General features: G+C 46.2%; 11 protein-coding genes across 11 annotated transcripts; 6 read left to right on the forward strand and 5 right to left on the reverse strand.

Annotated features, from left to right (window-relative positions):
• The first annotated feature begins 1,232 nt into the window (after positions 1-1,232).
• Positions 1,233-2,479, forward strand: V2V93DRAFT_369011 (2-nitropropane dioxygenase). Its single transcript, XM_066909919.1, has 2 exons — positions 1,233-1,374; positions 1,434-2,479. Exons 1-2 carry the CDS (start codon positions 1,296-1,298, stop codon positions 2,420-2,422), a joined length of 1,068 nt encoding a protein of 355 aa, XP_066766203.1. The 5' UTR covers positions 1,233-1,295; the 3' UTR covers positions 2,423-2,479.
• Positions 2,424-3,804, reverse strand: V2V93DRAFT_369013 (chaperonin 10-like protein). Its single transcript, XM_066909920.1, has 3 exons — positions 3,640-3,804; positions 3,406-3,534; positions 2,424-3,351 (listed from the first exon to the last, which is right to left on the reverse strand). Exons 1-3 carry the CDS (start codon positions 3,768-3,770, stop codon positions 2,556-2,558), a joined length of 1,056 nt encoding a protein of 351 aa, XP_066766204.1. The 5' UTR covers positions 3,771-3,804; the 3' UTR covers positions 2,424-2,555.
• A 679-nt stretch (positions 3,805-4,483) lies between these two features.
• On the forward strand, positions 4,484-5,128 carry V2V93DRAFT_391094 (uncharacterized protein; the record flags this gene model as incomplete). The annotated part of the gene is made up of 1 exon (XM_066912428.1): positions 4,484-5,128. One exon carries the CDS (start codon positions 4,484-4,486, stop codon positions 5,126-5,128), a length of 645 nt encoding a protein of 214 aa, XP_066766205.1.
• A 314-nt stretch (positions 5,129-5,442) lies between these two features.
• On the forward strand, positions 5,443-6,158 carry V2V93DRAFT_380023 (uncharacterized protein; the record flags this gene model as incomplete). Its single annotated transcript, XM_066912034.1, has 2 exons — positions 5,443-5,650; positions 5,710-6,158. 2 exons carry the CDS (start codon positions 5,443-5,445, stop codon positions 6,156-6,158), a joined length of 657 nt encoding a protein of 218 aa, XP_066766206.1.
• Positions 6,153-9,298, reverse strand: V2V93DRAFT_334923 (P-loop containing nucleoside triphosphate hydrolase protein). The gene is made up of 2 exons (XM_066907714.1): positions 7,915-9,298; positions 6,153-7,858 (listed from the first exon to the last, which is right to left on the reverse strand). The coding sequence occupies exons 1-2, from the start codon at positions 9,250-9,252 to the stop codon at positions 6,542-6,544; spliced, it is 2,655 nt and encodes an 884-aa protein (XP_066766207.1). The 5' UTR covers positions 9,253-9,298; the 3' UTR covers positions 6,153-6,541.
• A 125-nt stretch (positions 9,299-9,423) lies between these two features.
• V2V93DRAFT_369018 (uncharacterized protein) lies at positions 9,424-10,842 on the forward strand. The gene is made up of 2 exons (XM_066909921.1): positions 9,424-9,625; positions 9,687-10,842. Exon 2 carries the CDS (start codon positions 9,695-9,697, stop codon positions 10,763-10,765), a length of 1,071 nt encoding a protein of 356 aa, XP_066766208.1. The 5' UTR covers positions 9,424-9,625; positions 9,687-9,694; the 3' UTR covers positions 10,766-10,842.
• Positions 10,827-11,528, reverse strand: V2V93DRAFT_369019 (D-Tyr tRNAtyr deacylase-like domain-containing protein). The gene is made up of 3 exons (XM_066909922.1): positions 11,452-11,528; positions 11,110-11,393; positions 10,827-11,055 (listed from the first exon to the last, which is right to left on the reverse strand). The coding sequence occupies exons 1-3, from the start codon at positions 11,514-11,516 to the stop codon at positions 10,895-10,897; spliced, it is 510 nt and encodes a 169-aa protein (XP_066766209.1). The 5' UTR covers positions 11,517-11,528; the 3' UTR covers positions 10,827-10,894.
• On the forward strand, positions 11,486-13,642 carry V2V93DRAFT_334930 (cytochrome P450). Its single transcript, XM_066907715.1, has 2 exons — positions 11,486-11,607; positions 11,665-13,642. Exon 2 carries the CDS (start codon positions 11,986-11,988, stop codon positions 13,582-13,584), a length of 1,599 nt encoding a protein of 532 aa, XP_066766210.1. The 5' UTR covers positions 11,486-11,607; positions 11,665-11,985; the 3' UTR covers positions 13,585-13,642.
• Positions 13,592-15,262, reverse strand: V2V93DRAFT_345970 (uncharacterized protein). The gene is made up of 2 exons (XM_066907890.1): positions 14,532-15,262; positions 13,592-14,467 (listed from the first exon to the last, which is right to left on the reverse strand). Exons 1-2 carry the CDS (start codon positions 14,945-14,947, stop codon positions 13,678-13,680), a joined length of 1,206 nt encoding a protein of 401 aa, XP_066766211.1. The 5' UTR covers positions 14,948-15,262; the 3' UTR covers positions 13,592-13,677.
• Positions 15,263-15,583: 321 nt separating this feature from the next.
• Positions 15,584-17,204, reverse strand: V2V93DRAFT_323797 (rab-GTPase-TBC domain-containing protein; the record flags this gene model as incomplete). The annotated part of the gene is made up of 2 exons (XM_066907447.1): positions 15,584-16,091; positions 16,150-17,204. The coding sequence occupies 2 exons, from the start codon at positions 17,202-17,204 to the stop codon at positions 15,584-15,586; spliced, it is 1,563 nt and encodes a 520-aa protein (XP_066766212.1).
• Positions 17,205-18,189: 985 nt separating this feature from the next.
• On the forward strand, positions 18,190-19,534 carry V2V93DRAFT_228386 (uncharacterized protein). Its single transcript, XM_066907063.1, has 3 exons — positions 18,190-18,829; positions 18,898-18,997; positions 19,063-19,534. The coding sequence occupies exons 1-3, from the start codon at positions 18,429-18,431 to the stop codon at positions 19,222-19,224; spliced, it is 663 nt and encodes a 220-aa protein (XP_066766213.1). The 5' UTR covers positions 18,190-18,428; the 3' UTR covers positions 19,225-19,534.
• Positions 19,535-19,630: the final 96 nt, after the last annotated feature.

Raw genomic sequence — 19,630 nt, forward strand, 5'->3', positions numbered from 1 at the left:
GCTCTTGATTGCTAAATCAGCTGCTCGCCGATATAACTTCTTTTTTATTTTTATTTAGGAAAGAGGTCTTAATTATCTTTCTCTGATAGTACTTGATGTCATGATCGTATTTACAGGTTGGTGGATAGGTTGTTAGGTATACCATACCGTGATGGTTGTCGCTATCGGCGATAAATCCAACTCGTCTCCAAACAAATATTTTTCAAGGGGTCCACAACTTGTACAAATAGGTTTCTTTTCTTATGACATTTTCAGAAAGATGTAAAGTCCTGAGAATTAATTATGTCTGACCTCATGTCGCGATGCAAGAGCAAACCGAACAATTCACAGATCCAAGCAACTCGACTGCTCATGTCTGCGCGCTCGTCAAGACTAGCTCTTTTTTTGTAGAAGTCGAAAACTTGGAAATTATTCACATAGCAGTGCTTCTACGCTAGTGTGTTTGAGAAACGCCTAAGATACTCTCTGTGGGCTTTCCCGGACATGAAAAGTTACGTACATTTTAAGGACAATACTGAGGATACCGACAGATACATTTGATCCAGGTTCCAATACTGATGCGACTGATATGTTTTCTTTCGGCTATCTGATACGACCCATAAATCCAAAATAGTCAAAGATAGCAAAGTTGTATGTCTAGGATATAAATATGAAGGCCTAAGGCCTTTAAGTCTGTATCAAGTAGTAAACTTAATCTCCGAAATACAAATGATTTTCTATAAAAACACCAATACCAAAAAACAGAAGATTGAAATCGAATAATTATTCGCCCAAACAAGCTAAAACATATAAAATAGCTTGTTCTACGTCAAAGAACTTAATCCGGATCCAGGCAAGGTCGTTAAATCGCAGAGCAGTTAAGATCAGGAACTACTGAGCAAGACAATGGAATGGGCCTGAGGCTTATGCTTAAGCGAGGCATATTACACGTGATGGTTACCCTAATCCGCAGATACGGTGCCAAGTCAGCGGAGCCTCGGCTTGAGCTGACAATCCTTGCCGTATATTTGTTGCTGGCAGTGTTGGTTAGTATTGAATGATACGATACATGATATATTAAATAAACGTTGATGATGTTTTGGGATTTAATTAAAGAAAAAGAAATAATAATTAGTGAATTAATAAGAATAGGATGGAGAAGGCGTCAGTCAGTAAGCCAAAGCATCCCCGCATTCTCTTGTTTTGCCGACAACCGAGCCCTGCAACAATAAATTCCAGCCCGATCGCAAGCTTCCTCTTTCTTTCTCTCTTCATCTTTCCTTATTCTGTATTTTCAAGAATCAAACCCTTAAAGTATGACTATCACGACACCAATCACAGAGCTTTTCGGCATCCAGCACCCAATATTGCTCGCTGGCATGAACGTGGCCTCAGATATGTTTTTCCTCTTCTTTCTCTTGTCATATTTACGCGGCCACTAACTGACTTTTCACGACCCCATTTAGCAGCCGCTGTATCAAATGCTGGAGGTTTGGGTGTTATTGGAGGTATGGGCTACAGCCCAGAAATGCTTCGCGAACAGATAAAGGAGATTAAGGCGCATCTCAAGCCCGGCGTGACTAAATTCGGCGTTGACTTGCTACTTCCTCAAGTGGGCGGCAACGCGCGCAAAACAAACTACGACTACACTCACGGCCAGCTCCCCGAACTGATCAAGGTAGTAATTGAAGAAGGTACTGGACTATTCGTGTCCGCTGTCGGTGTGCCACCGAAAGAGGCCGTAGATCAGCTTCACAAAGCGGGTATTCCAGTCATGAACATGATTGGCGCGCCCAAACACGTCAAGAGGGCACTTGCTGCAGGTGTCGATATTATCTGCGCCCAAGGAGGCGAAGGCGGTGGCCACACTGGAAGTATCCCCACATCGATCTTGATCCCAGCCGTTGCGGCCGAAGTCAAGGGTAAAAAGTCGCCATTGACCGGCAAGCCTATTGAGGTAATTGCCGCCGGCGGTATTTCAAACGGCAAAAGTCTTGCTGCAGCGCTTATGTGCGGTGCATCTGCGGTGTGGGTTGGCACTCGATTCATTTGCGCCGAGGAGGCAGGAGCACCTAAAGGCCATCAAGATGCGGTAATGGAGTGTAGCTATGACGGCACATTCCGAACCATTATCTACACAGGTCGACCGTTACGCATTAAAAAGAATCCGTACGCGCTCGATTGGGAAAACAATCGACAGCTAGAAATCAAAACGTTGACGAGTGAGGGTAAGATTCCCGTGCCGTGGGAAATCGAACAGTACGAACAGAGCGGGAAGGATGTTCCAGAGATGATTGAAGAATATGGATTTCCGTATTTGATGGGAGAAGTGGCTGCACTTGTTAAAGACGTCAAGCCTGCTAAAGCTATCGTGGATGAGATGGTCAGCGAGGCAGAGCAGTCGTTGACAAGAGGCTTAAAGTTGATAAAGGCAAAGTTGTAGATGCTTTTTAGCTATCAATGTATTCGATTTTACAAAATAAAAATTGTCTCTCTATTACTATTGTGAAACGATTGCAAACTAAGCATAAACTTTATACGATACAAGTCATGGATTCTGAGTGTCACCAGATTCTCTAGTTGGTGAGGACGAAACGGTACTTGGCCTTGTTGGCATCCATAAGCTTAAGGACATCGTTGACCTGCTCCATGGGGTAACAAGTAACCCAAGACTTGACGCCAGTCTTGGCCGACAACTCGAGCATCTCAGCGATCTCAGCACGCGAACCAAGAAGCGAACCCATAAGATGCACGTTCTGGTTGATGAGCGAGCCGAACGTGAGTTGCGGGACTGGAGACTCAGGTAGACCGACCTGGACGAAACGACCGCCGGGCTTGAAAATCGAGAGGTACTCATTGAGCGGCATGTCAGCATTGTTAGCGGTCGAGATAACAAGGTCAAAAGTGCGAGCCCATTTTTTGCTCCAGCCGGGGGTCTGAGTGGCAATGATGTCTTCAGCACCTAGAGCCTTAGCATCAGCACCTTTGGCCTCGGAACGAGAGATGGCATAAACCTTTTCGGCGCCGAGAGCCTTAGCGAAAAGAATGGCAAAGTGACCAAGACCACCGAGACCGACGACACCGACGGTCTTGCCGGGGCCACAGCCGTTACGCTTCAGAGGTGAGTAGACAGTGATACCACCGCACATCATAGGAGCAGCAATCTCAGACGGCAGCTCCTCTGGGATCTTGAAGCAGAAAGCAGCAGGATAACGACCCTCAAGTGCGTAACCACCGTACGAGGTGTCACCGTTCTCAAAAGTAGAGGAGTAGGTGAAAACGCACTTGGCACAGTACTGCTCATTGTCGTGGGTGCAATCGTAGCACTCCAGGCAGGAGAGAGTCTGAGCACCGACACCCACACGGTCACCACTAGACAATTGCTATTAATAAAAAAGAGCAGAAGCAATTGAGGCGTAGACTTACATCTCAAATTGGGTGACGTTCTTGCCCTTCTTGGTGATGGTTCCTACAATCTCGTGTCCGACGATAACAGGGTAGGGAGTGGCACCCCATCCAGATCGGAGAGTGTGCAAGTCCGAAGCGCACATACCGCTTAGAAGAAGTTAGCATGCAATTGTCACAAATGAAGCAGAAAACCGGGCAAGAAAAAAGTCCAGAAAAAAGTCCTCCGAAGAAGTAAACAGCCAAGAAACATACCAGTGGGAGATCTTGAGGTCGACATCATCATCAGTAAAGACCTTGGGGTTAAAGGTGGCCTTGACAAGGTTTCCGTTAACAGAGTCAGGGTCATAGCCAATGTAGCCAGTGAAAGAGTCAGTCGAGGGCATTGCGAGTTCTGCGAGTTCTACAAGTTTTGCGATTAAAGGCGAAGGATAAAAAGAATGGTGGAGAAAGAAAGGCAGAGCTTATTTATAACAGCTCTCATTATCTGGTCCGTGAAAAACCTTATCTTCTCTTAGCATCAGTCAATCCGACTTCCCCGCTCTGTTCCTGACTATAACTTTTGCAGCAGCGGCTGGTCGGCGGAAGAAATTACATTTATAAGACAGTATGTATATGATGGTAATTGACAGACTGTTTATATTTGTCCATGCCTGGAATCGATATCGGGAGCTGTCTTATCTGCTGCCGGGTGTCGGAGATTCGACGAGAACGAGTACGAGTCGCGACTCAGCAAGCCAGATTATCGGCCGACAGATTGCGGACTTTCGATTGTAGAGCTATTGCCAGCTTACTAAGATTTACAAATATAATTAAGTAATCTGGATTAGGGCTTTAATCTGAGAAGAATCTGATAAGCACTTTGGAGCATGGCACCATTTCATCAGTCTTGCTAGAACTTCTCTGCGAATCCCCGCAAATTAGCAACGAAAGCACACAGTAAGAGCTTTTGTTATTAAAAGTACCCATTCTGCAACGCTAATTCATGCTGAAGATGTCTGACGATTCCTTGTCAATTCCGACGACAAACACACCGGTCGTCGTGCCTAGCGGCGCCCCCGGCGGCGCCATCTCGCCCAAGCAGCGCATCATCAACCACATGAACAAGGACCACGAGCTGTCACTACGGGATTACTTGGGCTACTACAAGGGAATTATTCCGTCTCGCAACGTTGAAATGAAAGATATCACCCTCGACGCAATCACAATCTCATACGAAAACATTCACAACCGCGGCATCGACACCCTCGAGGCTGTCATCGAGCTGACGCCGCCGATGAAGAGTCTTGCCGAAGCTCGCGATGTTCTTGTTGGCATGGCTTTGCAGGCATCCGAGGGTCTGGGCTACGCTACTGTCACGCCTGTTGACAAGTTTCTGCCTCCGACTGTGCGATCGGTTCCGATCATTCTCGCCGTATTGGCTGGTGTCTACTTTGTGCTAATCAACCCAACAGCACTTAACGATCCGACCTCGGCGTTGCGCAATTTTAAGCTGTATGGCTACTCTTATGTGCCAGCACTGATCAAGGCTGCTGTTTATTTTGCCCTGGTGTACCATGTCGGCGAGGCCCTTGTCGTCTTCATCTGGACCGGCGCTTACCGAGTGCCTGTTATCAAGCGGGTGGGCTGGGTTGGTTGTGCGTTTCTAGAAGGATGGCCTGCTCTGGCGCGGTTCCGGTCGCTGATGGAGGAGAAGAACAAGGCGAGCGAGAAGACGAAGGAAGCCGAGCAGAAGAAGGAGTAGCAGTATATCTCATTTGAAAAATAATAAATATTTAGTAGTCTGTAACTTAATCAGTAATCCATTACATAACCGGACATTGACGAATTGGGCAATACGCCGAAATACCGAGACCGTTGTTTCGAGCCTGAGGCAAAGTGCGGCGCTTGTCTCCTCGTCCTCGTCATTCGCGGCACCAGCTTCAGCAGCCAAAACACAGAGTATCAAACTGCGGAGAGAGGCATTCTCTTCCCAATAGCTAAGCCGCAGCTATAATAGTCTTTGCTCTGCACTCGACGTTGCCGGCTGCTGCTGGTTCTGGCATCCAATTGCCGGCGATGGACCTCCATTTACAGGAGCACCTTCATCGGCGGCAGAAGCCCGGTATTCGGTACCCACCCGCCTACAAGAATAAGCGGGTCATGGATTTCATAGATCATTTTTTCGAAATGGACGATGATGTTAATAAAGAGGAAGAATTTCTGAATTGCTTTGCTGATAGCGGCTTCTACGTCATTGGTCTGAAAACCGTTGCAGGACGAGAAGGTAAGTTCTTGCCGTTCTGTCCACGACGACTTGCTTCTGACTATAATATGCGTGAGCAGAAATTAGACGGCTGAGAACTCAGCTTTGGAATCGTGTATATTCACGGCGTCACGAAGTCGACATGGTCTTTCCTTTCAACCGCGCTTCCTTTTGCCCTCCCGATTCCACATCCTTCAACAACAGCAACAACACGAGCAATTACTATCCTCACGACAACAACTTCAATAAGTTCGTCACTAACAATAATGACACAATAACGGCCGCATCAGACGAATTTGCAATGTTTGGCCGCATTCACTACGTAATGTCCGACAAACAAGCAAACGTTTTCACATCCCGCTACGCAGATATGCAATCCTTCGTTACTCGCGAAGCAAGCCGTCCTCCTACACAAGCAATCATGCTCACCATCGAATGGGCCGCTCGCATGATGATTTCTTTAGCTGATATGCGCGTTATGTATTTTCAGATTTATCCTTGTACTGCTACCATTGTTGAGGATGATTAGGCGCCAGCGACGTTTGGAGATCGTACGGTCTATTGCCTAACGCCATGCAGACTTCTAACAATCTGCCGCGCTAAAAGACACGACACTCTGTTCCATAATAATAACAGCACGACTGGGATTGATGTTCTCCTCTCAAAAAACTGTTGTCATTACTAGGAGAATGTGAGCTACCTGTCTTACCAAAGAGAGATATTGTCATCACTTGATCAATTCAAGCAATTTAACCAGAGCACATCGCCAGCGCAGTAACTCTTACTGGAACTTTAGTGCTGTTTTTTCGCTTTCTAAATTCCAACATCTTGTACTTCCGAGTGGACCACTCGGCTCACTTTTTGAGAAGCAATTTTGCCCTCTATTCATGCAATATTTACATATAATATACGTTACTCAAGTTTCCGCCTAGCCTGTACTGCCCTTCTAAACTCATCAACGTCTTCCCCTGCTTCCACCTTTTTGCCATTCGCTCCATCGATATCTTTCTGTTTATAAAAATGCGGCGATACCTCCGTCAGCCACTGCGGCTTAATCGTCATAACGTTCCTCATAAACTCCTTACTCGTCAGCACAAGTTCATGGTATAATACCCATTTCGGTCGACTTTTGGCAAGAACTGATGATGGGTGGATAAATACCGTCTGAGAAGCCTTCACAGTCCGATAGCTATCTCCACTCTGCGAGAACCTAGCTGTATTCACAAAAAACCCTGACGTAATAGCTTTCTTTATTCCTTCAACAGCAGCTTCATGCGTACCCGCGCTCGTCAGCTTCACACCCACGCGTTCACACAGTCGCGAAAGCTGTTCGCGTACATCACGCGCGCGATTAAGACTCTTGATTTGAACAAAATTCTCAGCGGCCCAGGCTGACGAGTATTCTGTGTCTACCCATTGATTATAAATCTCTAATAACGTCAAATGATCGCCGTCCGATTTCTTGAATGCCTCACGCGCGGCGTCCGCCAAATTCTTCTTGTCTTTAGGCCGGTAAAAAAGCGCCGAGGCTTCACCCAGCATAGCGATAATAGACAGCACTTCATCCACGCAGCCATACTTATCACTTGCAATCACTGCCTTCGCAAACATCGGATCAGTAGGGAATTCTGCCATTTGTCGTCCCAACTTTGTGAGCTCTCCACGATCATTAAGAGCACCTAATGCGTAAAGGTGCTCAAGAGACCGTGCAAGCGTATCCGTAGGAGGAGGATCCATGAAGTCGAAATTGAGAAGATCGGTAATACCCAGAGACATTAGTAATAAAACGACACTACCTAAATTAGTTCGTTGAATTTCAGGCGTCGTGCTGCGCGGTAGTTCGTTAAAAAATGCCCACTTGGTGTATAATCGAAAACACTTTCCCGCTTGCACCCGACCTGCACGACCAGCGCGCTGATCCGCCGAGGCCTGTGAACACTGCACCACCACAAGAGACTCCATCCCGCTTCGTGGATTATACACGTTTTCTTTGACATATCCTGGGTCGATGACGTAGACTATACCATCGATGGTGATTGACGTTTCCGCAATATTTGTTGCCAGCACAACTTTACGCGAGCCTTTTGGCGTCGGTTCAAAAATTTTGGCCTGCTGATCGGGTGGGAGGTTGGCGTAGATGGGACAGACAATGAGATTCTGAATTCGGTTTCCAAGTTTTTGGCAATAGTCTTGAATTGTTTCTTGCATTGTCTCAATTTCATCTTGACCCTAAAGCATTGTTAACAAAATTGAATAACGTTTTATTTCAAACAAGATAAACATACCGTTAAGAAGACGAGGATATCGCCAGGGTTCTTCGACGTGTGGATCTGAAATACGGTATTGATAGCTGCTTGTATGTAATTTGCTTCTGGTTGAGGGGTATAATAAATATCAACGTTATAACGACGACCAGGGATCTGAAATATAGGAGCATCGTCAAAAAATGCAGAGAATTTTTCAGAGTCCATAGTAGCAGACGAAATGAGCAATCGAAGATCCTTTCTATACCGCGCGATATCTTTCAATAGTCCAAACAAAATGTCTGTGTGTAGAGTACGCTCATGAGCCTCGTCAATCATTAGAGCTGAATACCCAGCCAGCTCCGGATCGGTGAGAAACTCACGCAGCAGCATTCCATCAGTCATGTATTTTATGATAGTTTTGTCTGACGACTTGTCCTCAAATCGAATCGAATAGCCGACCTCGTTTCCGATCTTGACGCCCATCTCATCAGCAACACGCTGAGCTACAGACATCGCAGCCACACGGCGCGGCTGCGTGCAGCCGACTTTCTTGCCGTCGCGAGTGTATCCTGCCTCGTGTAGGTACTGAGTGAGTTGCGTAGTCTTGCCTGATCCGGTTTCGCCAACAATGATAAGAATCTGATGATCTGCAAATGCCTGCAAAAGTTCGTCGCGGTATTGGTAGATCGGTAAGGATGCGCGGACTTGTTTCATATTAATAGCGTACTGCTCTGCAGCCTTGAGTTTCGCGTTGAGCTCCTCCTGCTCTCGAGACACGTTTTTACTGGCTTCTAAAATGAAATCAACACGGTGATCTGGATCGTCAACAAAATCATAAGTTTGCTGCTCTTCGTCGTCTTTTAGCCTCCGCTTTGGTTTCGCAACTGCACGCCTTGTTTGTTCTTCTTCCCATTGTCCTTCGTCTGTGACTGGTTTACGTTTCCGATCGGAAGGAGCTTCCGCATATCGTTTGTACATCGTCTCTTTTTTGCGCTTCATGTCCATTTTTCCTTTCTCGGTGATGTAGTCATCAAGCATTTGGTATCCCTGGTAACTAGTATCAATGTCCATGCGCTCCTCCGCGATACGAAGCAACTCTTTATTATATTCAATATCATCAAGCTGCTCCTTTGTAAGCCTCATAGATTTGGCAAGAAGCTCGTCATCTTTAACCTGTGCGCGTAACTCCTCTAGTTTCTTTTGCTCGCGAGCCTTAAGATATACTTCACGCGACCGCACACGCATCTCAGGCAACACTGCTTCGTCAACCATAACGCGAGCTTTGTCCTGATGTTTGCGATCTTTGTCAATAAGTTGCTTTGCAAGCTCATCGCGTTCCGCAATATCGCGGTCGCGCTCATCTTTGCTGTCCGGCATGGCAGGTGTTTTTTAAACTTGACTGCTTTTCGTCTGTGAACAAAACTTGCCAGTTCTTTAGTTTTGGTATTGCATTTTATGTGGTTAGGGCTGCTGTTGGCGATGAGCCGGCTCCCCTGCACAGGTTCAGCAAAGTGCTGCATTAAAACCATAAGTAGAATATATTACTAAATTTAGGCATTATACGTAAAATAATCTGATATTCGAGCTGAGTGCGGCGTAAGTTAAGATTTTTTGAACCGGGACAGTTTCCACGCTGAAGAATACATCATTGTGGCGGACAATTACTCTTGTTATATTTCCTTCTCCTACCGACCTTCAATTTCTATAGTTCACTGCTGCTGAAAAATTAGAAATAAGAGGGTGCTCGCAGGTATGAAGCTTTACATTTAATGCAGCCTTAGCAGAGCCTGGTTTACTGATTCGCTGTTCAGAAACAGCAATGTACCGACCTCGAACATTTCGAACCCTGCGCTCATTCTGCTATTCTTTCACCCGATTTTCCTCAACAGCAATTGCAACAGAATTAAAATCGGCTCCAGCAATCCAGATCTTACGCACGAAAGCCCAAGTACGAAAATGGCGCGCCCAGCAAATAATGAAGGGGAACTCTGTAGGATTCGTTCCGACGATGGGAGCTCTACACGATGGTCATATGTCGCTCGTGCGCTCTAGTTTGCGCATGAACGACAAGACTCTTGTTTCTATCTTTGTGAATCCATCACAGTTTGCTCCTAATGAAGATCTGGCCTCATATCCCCGAGGATTTGACGCTGACATCGCCATGCTGGCGGAGATGCGATATCTGCCGAGCGCGGCTCCGTCGCGGGTTGCCTCGCCTGAGAGTTCTTCCTCTCTTTCTTCGTCGGCTGTAGCTGAGACGCAAGTGGATGCTGTTTTTGCTCCGACAGTAGAGGAAATGTATCCGTCTGGAATTCCACTTGAAGTTGAAGCCCAGCGAGGCGCGTTCGTCACTGTCGAGGGACTGTCGTCACAACTAGAAGGTGCCATGCGGCCACAATTTTTCCGGGGAGTGGCGACTGTGATAACAAAATTTCTCAATATCATACAACCCGAGCGTGTGTATTTTGGCCAGAAGGATGTGCAGCAGACTGTTGTAGTCAAGAGACTTGTGAGCGATCTTTGCTATGGATGCGTCGTAATTGTCGTTCCCACCACGCGAGCCGCTAATGGACTTGCCTTGAGTTCGCGAAACGCATACTTGACCGATCAGGTACGCGAAGATGCGGCGGTGATTTACCGAGGACTGCAGCACGCTGTCGACACATATCGGACTGAGACCGACGCGAAGAAGATTATTGCCGCAGTAGTGGACTCAATCACTGAGAAGTTTGCTGCTGAAGATATTGAGTACGTTTGTGTGAATGATCTCGAAACGTTGGAAGAGCTTGAAAATGTGCATCCGCTCAAGGGCGCAATTCTGAGTCTTGCGGTGCGGGTCCCTAACTCATTTGGTACTAAAACGCGATTGATTGATAATGTTATTCTATAACGGCGGACGAATATGGCTTGTATGAAACTGGGCAACAAGAATTTGCATTGGGTGGAAAATGTTTTGGATAATAGAATAAAATTCATTTACAATTATATTGATATCAAATTATCGTTTCTCTAAAGATGGCTATTTTGACGACAGCTCAATGGTCACAGGTCCGTCGTTGACGAGTGACACCTGCATATAAGCTCCGAATACACCAGGCTTAACGTTGCCAGTTGAGGTTGGACCAAATTGCTTCTCCATCTGCGCCATGGCGTAGTTATATAGCTCGAGAGCAGCAGCAGCTATTTAATCCAGTCAATTGCTGTTTCGCTCGTATATATCAATAGTAAACTCACGTTTTTCGGCTCTATGAAAACTTGGCTTATTTTTCTTCACAGATGCAAGGAGAGTGAACTGCGAGATGCAAAGTATCTCACCGTCGATAGCAACTACGTTCTTCTCCCACTGCTTATTCAGCGCAGTTGATGTGTCCGATGATTCTGATTGCTCTGAAAAATCTGCAGACACAGCAAGAGAAGGAAAGATGCGCAGTTTTGCGATCTGAGAGGCGAGTGAATCGGCGTCGGCGAGCGAGTCCCCTGCTTCGACACCAAGCAGCACGAGTAGACCTCGGTTGATACTGTGACACTCAGCCCCTGTTTCAGTACACTATATAAGTGGCTAACAAGAAAACTCACGAAGAGACTATTTTGTCATCGACAGAGACATGAGCCGAACGTACACGCTGTACGACTGCACGCATGCTGGTGATGGACGGGCGAAGATGAGTAGAGGAAAAGAGCTGCACGTGCTCAGTTTTTTAACGTTCACGTGACTTGTTCAGAGTCACAGAGGTTGGTCATTATTGTGCATTATTGTGGACTATGCTGCCTTCTGACTTTCTTGTTTAGATATGCTGCTTACTGAGATAGTTAAACAATGCACAATAAATAAACCTGATATCCGACAGGTCATCGGATAGAGTGGGCAGATGAGCCCAATTGATCATCCCCGCAGTCTCCGCCCCCGCGTTTTGTACGTAATGCGTATAACCTTCGCCGCGCACTTCATTTCGAAACGTCATACTTCTTTTGTCGCTATCTTTCATTATCTCGCTTTACTGGAAGTATAGAAATGGAACAGCTTCCGATCGATATTTTTATGTATATATACTCTCTCTCTGTTTTCGCTGCTTTCTGCTCGCTGTCTCGCCCTCTGAATACCCGAAAACCATGGACACCGCGAATACCTCCCCTCTCCTGTCTGACCTTCTCCACGCTCTCGTTGTACAGACTCGCGACGTTTTCTCACTTGGTCTTGCGTTTGTACGTCAACACTATGTAGCTATTTTTATTGCCGTCTTCACTTTCCACCTTCTCTCAAACAAATTCGGCTACGGTATTCACCACATCCCCGGCCCTCGTCTCGCTGCCTATACATATCTCTGGCGTGTCAATGATGTTGTTCGAGGGTCGGCATTCAAAACAGCTATAGCATTGCATAAGAGGCACGGCCCACTGGTGCGCATTGCTCCTCACGTCGTCTCAGTTGGAAGTGCCGACGAAATCCAAACAATCTACGGCACAAAGACTGCGTTCACTAAGACTGCTTTTTACCCTATCCAATGCATATCTTGGAATAAGAGACCGCAAATGAATCTTTTCTCGACGACCGATCCAGTGTACCACCGCAAGCAGAAGAAACTTGTTGCGAACGCTTTTGCCATGTCGTCTTTGCTTGAGATGGAGTCTGCCGTCGACTCGTGCTCGCAGCTTTTCATGCAAAACTTGCATCGCATGTCTGCTACCGGCGCTGCCATTGACCTCGGGACATGGATGCAGTACTACGCTTTTGATGTCGTTGGTGAAGTGTGCTTCGCCCAGAAGCTAGGATTCTTGGAGACTGGTGGCGATGTTGACGGTATGATTCGTACTATAGCTGGAATATTGTTGTATTCAACTGATATCGGTCAAATGCCCACCTTGCACAAGCTTTTGCTAGGAAACCCGATCTTTCCGTACATTTTGCCTAGCATGGAGAACTGGAATGCTGTGCTGACGTTTACTTTAAAAGCCGTCAATAATCGCGGTCATCTTGAACGTAACGGAAACCTCGAGGCATCATACGTCAACAGTGACATGATGTCCAAATGGACTAAAGTCATGCAGGATTTCCCTGATCGTATGACTACGCGAGATATTATTGTACACCTTTCGACAAATGTGTTTGCTGGCTCCGATACAACTGCAATCGCTCTACGTGCCATCGTCTACTACTTACTGAAAAATCCTTCGAAACTTGAAAAACTTATTGCCGAGATTGACGACGCGGGAAGTAGGGGTCTACTATCCAGCCCGGTCTCTTACAAAGAGAGCGTAACGCACTTAGTTTATTTGCAAGCCGTAATAAAGGAAGCTATCCGCATGCATCCCTCCGTGGGACTCCTTCTCGAGCGCCATGTCCCTCCCGAAGGCGCGTACATCTGTAACACTTACATCCCAGGTGGCACAATTGTCGGCATCAATGCATGGGTTTTACACTATGACGAGCACTCTTTCCCAGACCCATACCGCTTTCTCCCCGAACGCTGGATCGAGAGCTCTCCTGAGAAGCTAGCGCAAATGAATCAGGCTTGGTTCCCATTTGGCGCTGGGTCGCGCACATGTATCGGTAAGAATATTAGTATGATGGAGATTGCAAAGATTATCCCGCAGTTGCTTAGGGAGTTTGTAGTTGAATTGTCAGATCCCAAGGCAGAGTGGAATGTTAAAGGAGAATGGTTTGTTCAGCAGAGTGGTTTGTTTTGCAATTTGACGCCACGTACACAGTAGGTATTAAGGTTGCTAAGAATATTTTATGATCAATACTATGAATATTATCCTGCTGTTAGCGTCTATGTACAGATCGTTACCCCCAGGTATACACTAAAGCTCATCCATCTTTCTTCTCTCCGCACGAATTTTTTCCACTACATCTTCTCTACTCAGCATTCCAGCTTGCGCAACTCGAACGCTTGAGATAGCACCCATTCGCACAATCCGTAAAAGATCCTCGCCTACACAAGCTTCCACGGCTTCCACCATCTGCATTGCCTCCTCAAATCCTAGTACAGAACCAGAAGCTCGTACGCTGTCACGTAGCATCTCAACTAGTTTTCTTAGAGGAAGATGAGTTGGTTTATCCCTTTGCATGTGCATGAGTAAATCAACGAGACCATTCTGTGTACATGACCTTCCCAGTAGAGCATAGCGTTTCTGATCGGCGGGAGACAAAATCTTACGTTGAGATAGTACACGAGCGGCTTCTTTTGCTTTGATTCGCGCAAGAAGCGAAGACTGTCTATCGGTGACGGTTGCAGTTGAGACTGGGGGTGTCAACGCTATAAATCTGCTTTCGCCACGAAGAAGAAGTTGAACTTTGCTAGCATCTTTTTTGAGAAGTTCATGGCGATGTTTAACTATTTCTGAGTGCCTTCTTTGTAAATCTGGAAGGTTTGCTAACGTGATTTCTTTTGGATTTGTTTGGAGACATGTAGTGCAGAGTAAGGAGAACATTGATATTCGCGAAGAGAGAAATGACGGGGTGGTAAGTTGCTGTTCGGTAACTGTGTTTGGAAATTCAAGTATATAGTCCCGCCCCGTAATCTTTCTCGTAACAGCATATGCATCCTTGAAAATGTATAATATCTGTCGCAATTCTTTCAATGAAAACTTCCTAATTTTTGTTCTAGTGTTAATTTAAAGGGGAGAAAAATACAAAAATAATAGCAGCAGCATACCGATGACAGGATCGTTCGACGTCATTGCGTATTTGTAAAAATGACGCTTGTATTCCGACACCATCTCCAGAGTATAAAATATACAGCACTGAATCCAAAGCCGCAAATATAGCTTTTAGTCGTGCCAGCTGCAGTTCTATCTGCGTCTCTGTATTCTCCTTCTCATTCTGGGGTTCGTCGTCAAGACCAATACTGATGGCTTGCACAGATTCTATGATTTTGTTTTTCTTGATCGGCGACTCTGCTTTGGTGTTAAAAAAATCCATTTGCTTGCTTGGTTTGAATGCAAACGACGATAACCCAATCATCTTCTCCTTGGTACTCATCGCTTCCAATTCTCGGGCCTTTCTTTTTCGCAATGGTATATTTTCCTGCTCATTTTTGATAATGACAGAAGACCGTAAAGTGCGCGACATTTTGTGCGTTCGCGAAGGTGTGCAAGGAAGAGGAGGAGTATGAGAATTGACAAACTGGACGCGTCAATGATGTCCGTATACCAGATCTGATATGTGTTCTAGCCTATTTGATATATAATCCTGCAGCAGCAAAAGATCTCAATTGTGTTCTTTTTATATATGGAAAGGTAGAGACAGACAGGAGAGGTGTTACGCGCTCACTAAAAAGAGTTGAACAGAGAGGAGGAAACCAATTGATTCAATAGCCATACACGCGTCTTAACGCGTCTTGAGCCGCACTACTTCAAAATTTTAAATTGAAAACTTTATTTCGCGTCAAAATTCTGCTAGAGCGACATCTAGGTTTTTAATTATGATGATTATTTATTATCCAAAAAATTAATCCCAAAGTTATAATCAACTATTGTACAAAGAGTGAGTCCTTGCCCAATCGAATCCCTCTATTTATACACAAAACAAAATAAATGGCATGAATGCTCTGATGAATGTACACCAAAGTATTAGGACATAAAAAAAAATACCGTATTCAATGGTTCTTGCCAAGTGCGTGGTTCTTAATATGCTGAGCATGAGATTCGATGTTGGCTATTCCAATCACAGCAGTATGATATCGGTAAGAACTGTGTATGGCCGAACCTAAACTGCCGGACTCGAGGCACCCGAAACGCTACGCGACGAAGATGGCGGACTGAAATAATCATTCCGTGCATTTAATGACAACATATTCATAGATCCCATTCGTAGCATCTGGATTCTATCCTCCGCCGCCTTTCGCGATTCAAATCCGGAGGAAGCTATACCAGCAAACCGCTTCTGCCGCCCTGAAGTATGTCCTGGCAAGGAGGAGGAAGGGAGCTGCGAGTCGAGTTCGTCAGCGAGGATGTCGGACGACGTCATGACACCCACATGGCGTCGTCTGTCTGCCACAAAACGGCGGCGATTGTCGATTTCTTCTTGTGAAATGTGGCCGAAGCCGTTATGACGGCGGAAACAAGACTGTATAACGGATGAGGCGTCAAGGAGTTGCTTCGGAGTCGTTTGCACGATTTGAAAAGTTTCCATTGGATCGCGGACCGATTCAATTTGACGCTCACTGAGCTTAAAAATCGTGAGCGCAATGCGAAAAAATACTTTGGAATCCTCACTGTAATAACAAAATCGTTAGATAAAGATTGTTGATCAAAGATGTTACGACAGCTTACTAAAAAAAGCAATCCCATACACGGACAACAGTCTCAATTGGCAAGACGCCAATAAACCCACTCATAAACCATGCAGCAGTACATAAAGTAATAGGCGGTAGCCTGACTACCATATCGTCACGGAGATATCCATCGATGCCAGCACCGATTTTGTTCCATACAATTGGCAAAGACTCTCTGACGCACATCATGAGCACCCCTTGATCTATATTTGCGCCTTCAAGATTAATTTCGTGTACACCAGGTAAATATTTTTGAGTGATTATGACAAGCATCCAAAATGCTTTCTCTTCCTCCATAAATAAAAGCAGGAGGCCAGCCAGGAAGTTTAAAGATTGACAGTATCCTGTCTTGGGCACGTAGAGCGAGAAGGCGTAGAGAACACGTCGCAGAGATTGCACGATCCGTGTCTCTGGAGCGGCCGAGTTACGCCTTGAGTTACTACCGCTACTCTTGGTCGACCCTGGCGTCGTTGCAGGAGATCCCGAGTTTACGGGTGGCTGGTCGGTATTCCGGAAGTGAATATTATCGGGAAACGTCCGATGCAAGTCGCGTTCTATCAGCTCCGAGTCAACAGGAGGTGAACTCATGCCGCGAGTCCAAAGACGTTCGTAAAGTCCCGGGTTTTTTTTTAAATATTCCGGGCCCTTTGCATACCAGAACCAAGCTGCGCCGCGCCAGTCGACGGGGATGCCCTTACGCACATATCGCTTCACGAGTTTCGATTTGCGCGGAAACGCAAGTGGCACGCCGTCTTCACCAAATTCAATACCAGAGTCTCGAATTAGCGCTTCCCATTTGCGTCGACGTCGATGCATGTATTTTTCGTAGCTAGCAAACCACTTGTCGTACTCGGAGGCGGTGATGTACTGCGATTGCTTACGGAACCCGTACATATCTCGGGCGTTTGCAGAGCCATTACTATTCCCATTATTAATGAAGTGCGATATCGAGACGGCTGAAGCGGTATGTGGAAGGAGAGGCCGATTTACTGATGCAAATGAGCCCGGCTGAAAAGTCGGATGATTCCGCTCGAGGAAGAACTGCTGCTGCATGCTTATCGATGATGACGCGGATTCAAGCAGTGCATGTTGCTCTTCGCTAAAAAAAAATGCTCTAGGAGATGCAGGTGACGATGGAGAAGAAAGGTCCGGTGCCGACCGACGGCCGGCGGGGATACTGTATATTTGCTGTGCTTGCTGGTGCTGCGGAGTGGCGGCAAGACGCTTGTTATTGCGCGACAGCGACAGAGACGAAGAACCAGAGGATATCGACGAGGCAGTCGAGTTCGGCTGTGAGCGCAAGGGCGTAGGAGCAGGCCGTTCGGCGGTCGGCGGCATGTTTCTAAGCTTACTCTTGCTCGTAGAAGTGTGCTCGACGACGTCCGATTACCGCGGATTTGCTGATAAAGGTGGTGTCAGGGTTTAAGCGAGGTCACTGATTATCACGTGAAAGATTATCCAATATCACGTGACAGACATTGACTGCTTGAGAATGTCCGGATTGCACATTAACCCTGATTTTTGTATTGAAAAGGCACTCTTTATTCCAACTGTGCTTATCGGAAAAAGACGTCTGGCTTCTGGGCCTTAGCAAGGTGCTTTTAGAAGGTTCTTTGTATACGGTTAGGGTCGCATTCAGAGAAGAGAGATTTGTAACCATAAGCGTCTTGTATAACCAGCCAACGAACTATTATTGAAGCTATTGCTGAGTAATGAAAGAACAAAAAAAATGGCTGTGCTATCTTTCGAACCCAAAAGAAAATATATGAAAATGTGAAAGATGAAAAGAAAAGGTACATGTGTGGCTAGCTATATAGATTTATATATGATTGAGGCTACTGAAGCAGTAGTAGACCTATACGGACTTCAAGAAGCAATCGAGACTAGTATTACACAAATCGCAACATTTCACCAGTCGTATTGTAAAATTGCTCAGCGCGCTTTACGATGATATGCTCCTTGACATGCGAATCTTTAAGCAGGAAACAGATTTCATTGCCGACCAAGAATTCGGGGGCGAACTGAACATATCAACTCATGCATTTGGCAACATCACACATCTTGGCCATTCAAATGGCATCAGCTCTTCATCTGTTTTTTCCTTGTTTTCTTTGCAAATCTTCCATCTCTGGCTAACTTGCCACGACAGGCATGCAGCTATGAAATCGTGTAGTGTGAGTATGTACACGTGATCATTGATCGTGTACCAATCCCTTACAAGATTTGTGCATAGCCCCTCTAGTTTCACAAGCACACGAGACGAAGAAAAGCCTGAGAATGTCGTACGAGTCAGTGGTTTTTATAGCCCGTGAGGTGATGATCTACCAGATTCCACCCTTGAAGACATCAAAAGGTTATCGAGCATCAGAATGGGATGTCGCGAAGCCGCTCTGGAGCGGACGGCTGCGTGTGGTTGAAAAGAACGTGCCATTGACGAAGGACGCGTACGACGCGTGCGAGCTGCGATGCGAACTCTTGCTGGAGGACAGCACATCGGGCGAGCTGTTTGCTACGGCAGTATACGATTCTAATGGAAAAGGGGTTGAACAGGTTGTTGACTCGAGTCGGTTTTTTGTGATTAGGGTGGTTGATGGGGAGAGACACGCGTATCTGGGAATGGGATTCCAGGAGCGCAGCGAGTCGTTTGATTTCAATATTGCTCTACAAGACTACAAGAGGTGAGACTACCTTATCATCTCGCATATGACAAGTTGTCGATGAGAAGAGACTGACAGACGAGTGGCAGACATTCGGATCCGATGGCAAACACACCGGCTTCAGTCAGCAAAAATGCACCGAAAGACTATTCACTGAAAGACGGTGAGACTATAACCATATCTCTTGGAGTGAGTAGTAAGTTGATTATGAAATTGAATTTGTAGAGACGCTAACTAGATGTTATCAGAGTAAGCCGCGGAGGAAAAAACCGGATTCGAGGACTGTGAGCGGTAGCAATAGCAGCAGTAGTAGCAGTAGTGTGCTGCCTTTCTTGCCGCCGCCTCCATCAGCAGCACAGGTTAAGCAGCAGAACCGCGGGGAGGAGCAGGATGATTTTGGTGAATTTGTGTCGTGAGAGTCGTAATATAGCAGCAGAGTTTACGCTTAATTGATGGTTATTCAAAGTTCGTGGTGGCCCAACAAGCCGCACCTTTCCCCAACGAGGGATTCGTATCACTTTATACGCCCTCCTTGTCCTCGTCTCGAGTGCTTATTTTCCCTTCTCCGCGTCTTGAGCATGTCTGCATTTTCGTAGACCAACCTCAGCATTTTTCCGGTTGTATTATCGTGTGACGCACTATCTGTTGAGATAGACAGGCAGCACCCGCACGCTGCAAATGTTGCTCTTATGGGTACCACATTCCAGGTTATCGCCGCCTAAACTGCCGCTCGTCTGGCCCCGGCTCAGCAGCGGCGATCGCAGTGACGTGTGTGCCTGGGCTGACTGTTCTTTGTGTGCGGATACTTAAGTTGCCGTGGGC

Source organism: Kockiozyma suomiensis, assembly GCF_038497685.1.
Source record: "Kockiozyma suomiensis strain NRRL Y-17356 unplaced genomic scaffold V2V93scaffold_6, whole genome shotgun sequence".
Taxonomy (NCBI): Eukaryota; Fungi; Ascomycota; class Lipomycetes; order Lipomycetales; family Lipomycetaceae; genus Kockiozyma; species Kockiozyma suomiensis.

Excerpts from the sequence above, each read along its gene's own strand:
- V2V93DRAFT_334923 (XM_066907714.1), bottom strand. The coding sequence starts at position 9,252 with ATGCCGGACAGCAAAGATGAGCGCGACCGCGATATTGCGGAACGCGAT. Across the intron at positions 7,859-7,914 it reads ATATCCTCGTCTTCTTAACG|GGTCAAGATGAAATTGAGAC; the intron begins GTATGTTTATCT and ends ACAATGCTTTAG.
- V2V93DRAFT_369019 (XM_066909922.1), bottom strand. The coding sequence starts at position 11,516 with ATGCGTGCAGTCGTACAGCGTGTACGTTCGGCTCATGTCTCTGTCGAT. Across the intron at positions 11,394-11,451 it reads GATGACAAAATAGTCTCTTC|TATCAACCGAGGTCTACTCG; the intron begins GTGAGTTTTCTT and ends TGAGTGTCACAG. Across the intron at positions 11,056-11,109 it reads TTTTCATAGAGCCGAAAAAC|CTGCTGCTGCTCTCGAGCTA; the intron begins GTGAGTTTACTA and ends TGGATTAAATAG.
- V2V93DRAFT_345970 (XM_066907890.1), bottom strand. The coding sequence starts at position 14,947 with ATGTCGCGCACTTTACGGTCTTCTGTCATTATCAAAAATGAGCAGGAA. Across the intron at positions 14,468-14,531 it reads GTCGAACGATCCTGTCATCG|GAAGTTTTCATTGAAAGAAT; the intron begins GTATGCTGCTGC and ends AACAAAAATTAG.
- V2V93DRAFT_369011 (XM_066909919.1), top strand. The coding sequence starts at position 1,296 with ATGACTATCACGACACCAATCACAGAGCTTTTCGGCATCCAGCACCCA. Across the intron at positions 1,375-1,433 it reads TGGCATGAACGTGGCCTCAG|GACCCCATTTAGCAGCCGCT; the intron begins ATATGTTTTTCC and ends CTGACTTTTCAC.
- V2V93DRAFT_369013 (XM_066909920.1), bottom strand. The coding sequence starts at position 3,770 with ATGCCCTCGACTGACTCTTTCACTGGCTACATTGGCTATGACCCTGAC. Across the intron at positions 3,535-3,639 it reads GACCTCAAGATCTCCCACTG|CGGTATGTGCGCTTCGGACT; the intron begins GTATGTTTCTTG and ends ACTTCTTCTAAG. Across the intron at positions 3,352-3,405 it reads AACGTCACCCAATTTGAGAT|TGGTGACCGTGTGGGTGTCG; the intron begins GTAAGTCTACGC and ends GCAATTGTCTAG.
- V2V93DRAFT_369018 (XM_066909921.1), top strand. The coding sequence starts at position 9,695 with ATGTACCGACCTCGAACATTTCGAACCCTGCGCTCATTCTGCTATTCT.
- V2V93DRAFT_228386 (XM_066907063.1), top strand. The coding sequence starts at position 18,429 with ATGTCGTACGAGTCAGTGGTTTTTATAGCCCGTGAGGTGATGATCTAC. Across the intron at positions 18,830-18,897 it reads GCTCTACAAGACTACAAGAG|ACATTCGGATCCGATGGCAA; the intron begins GTGAGACTACCT and ends GACGAGTGGCAG. Across the intron at positions 18,998-19,062 it reads CTATAACCATATCTCTTGGA|CCGCGGAGGAAAAAACCGGA; the intron begins GTGAGTAGTAAG and ends TATCAGAGTAAG.
- V2V93DRAFT_334930 (XM_066907715.1), top strand. The coding sequence starts at position 11,986 with ATGGACACCGCGAATACCTCCCCTCTCCTGTCTGACCTTCTCCACGCT.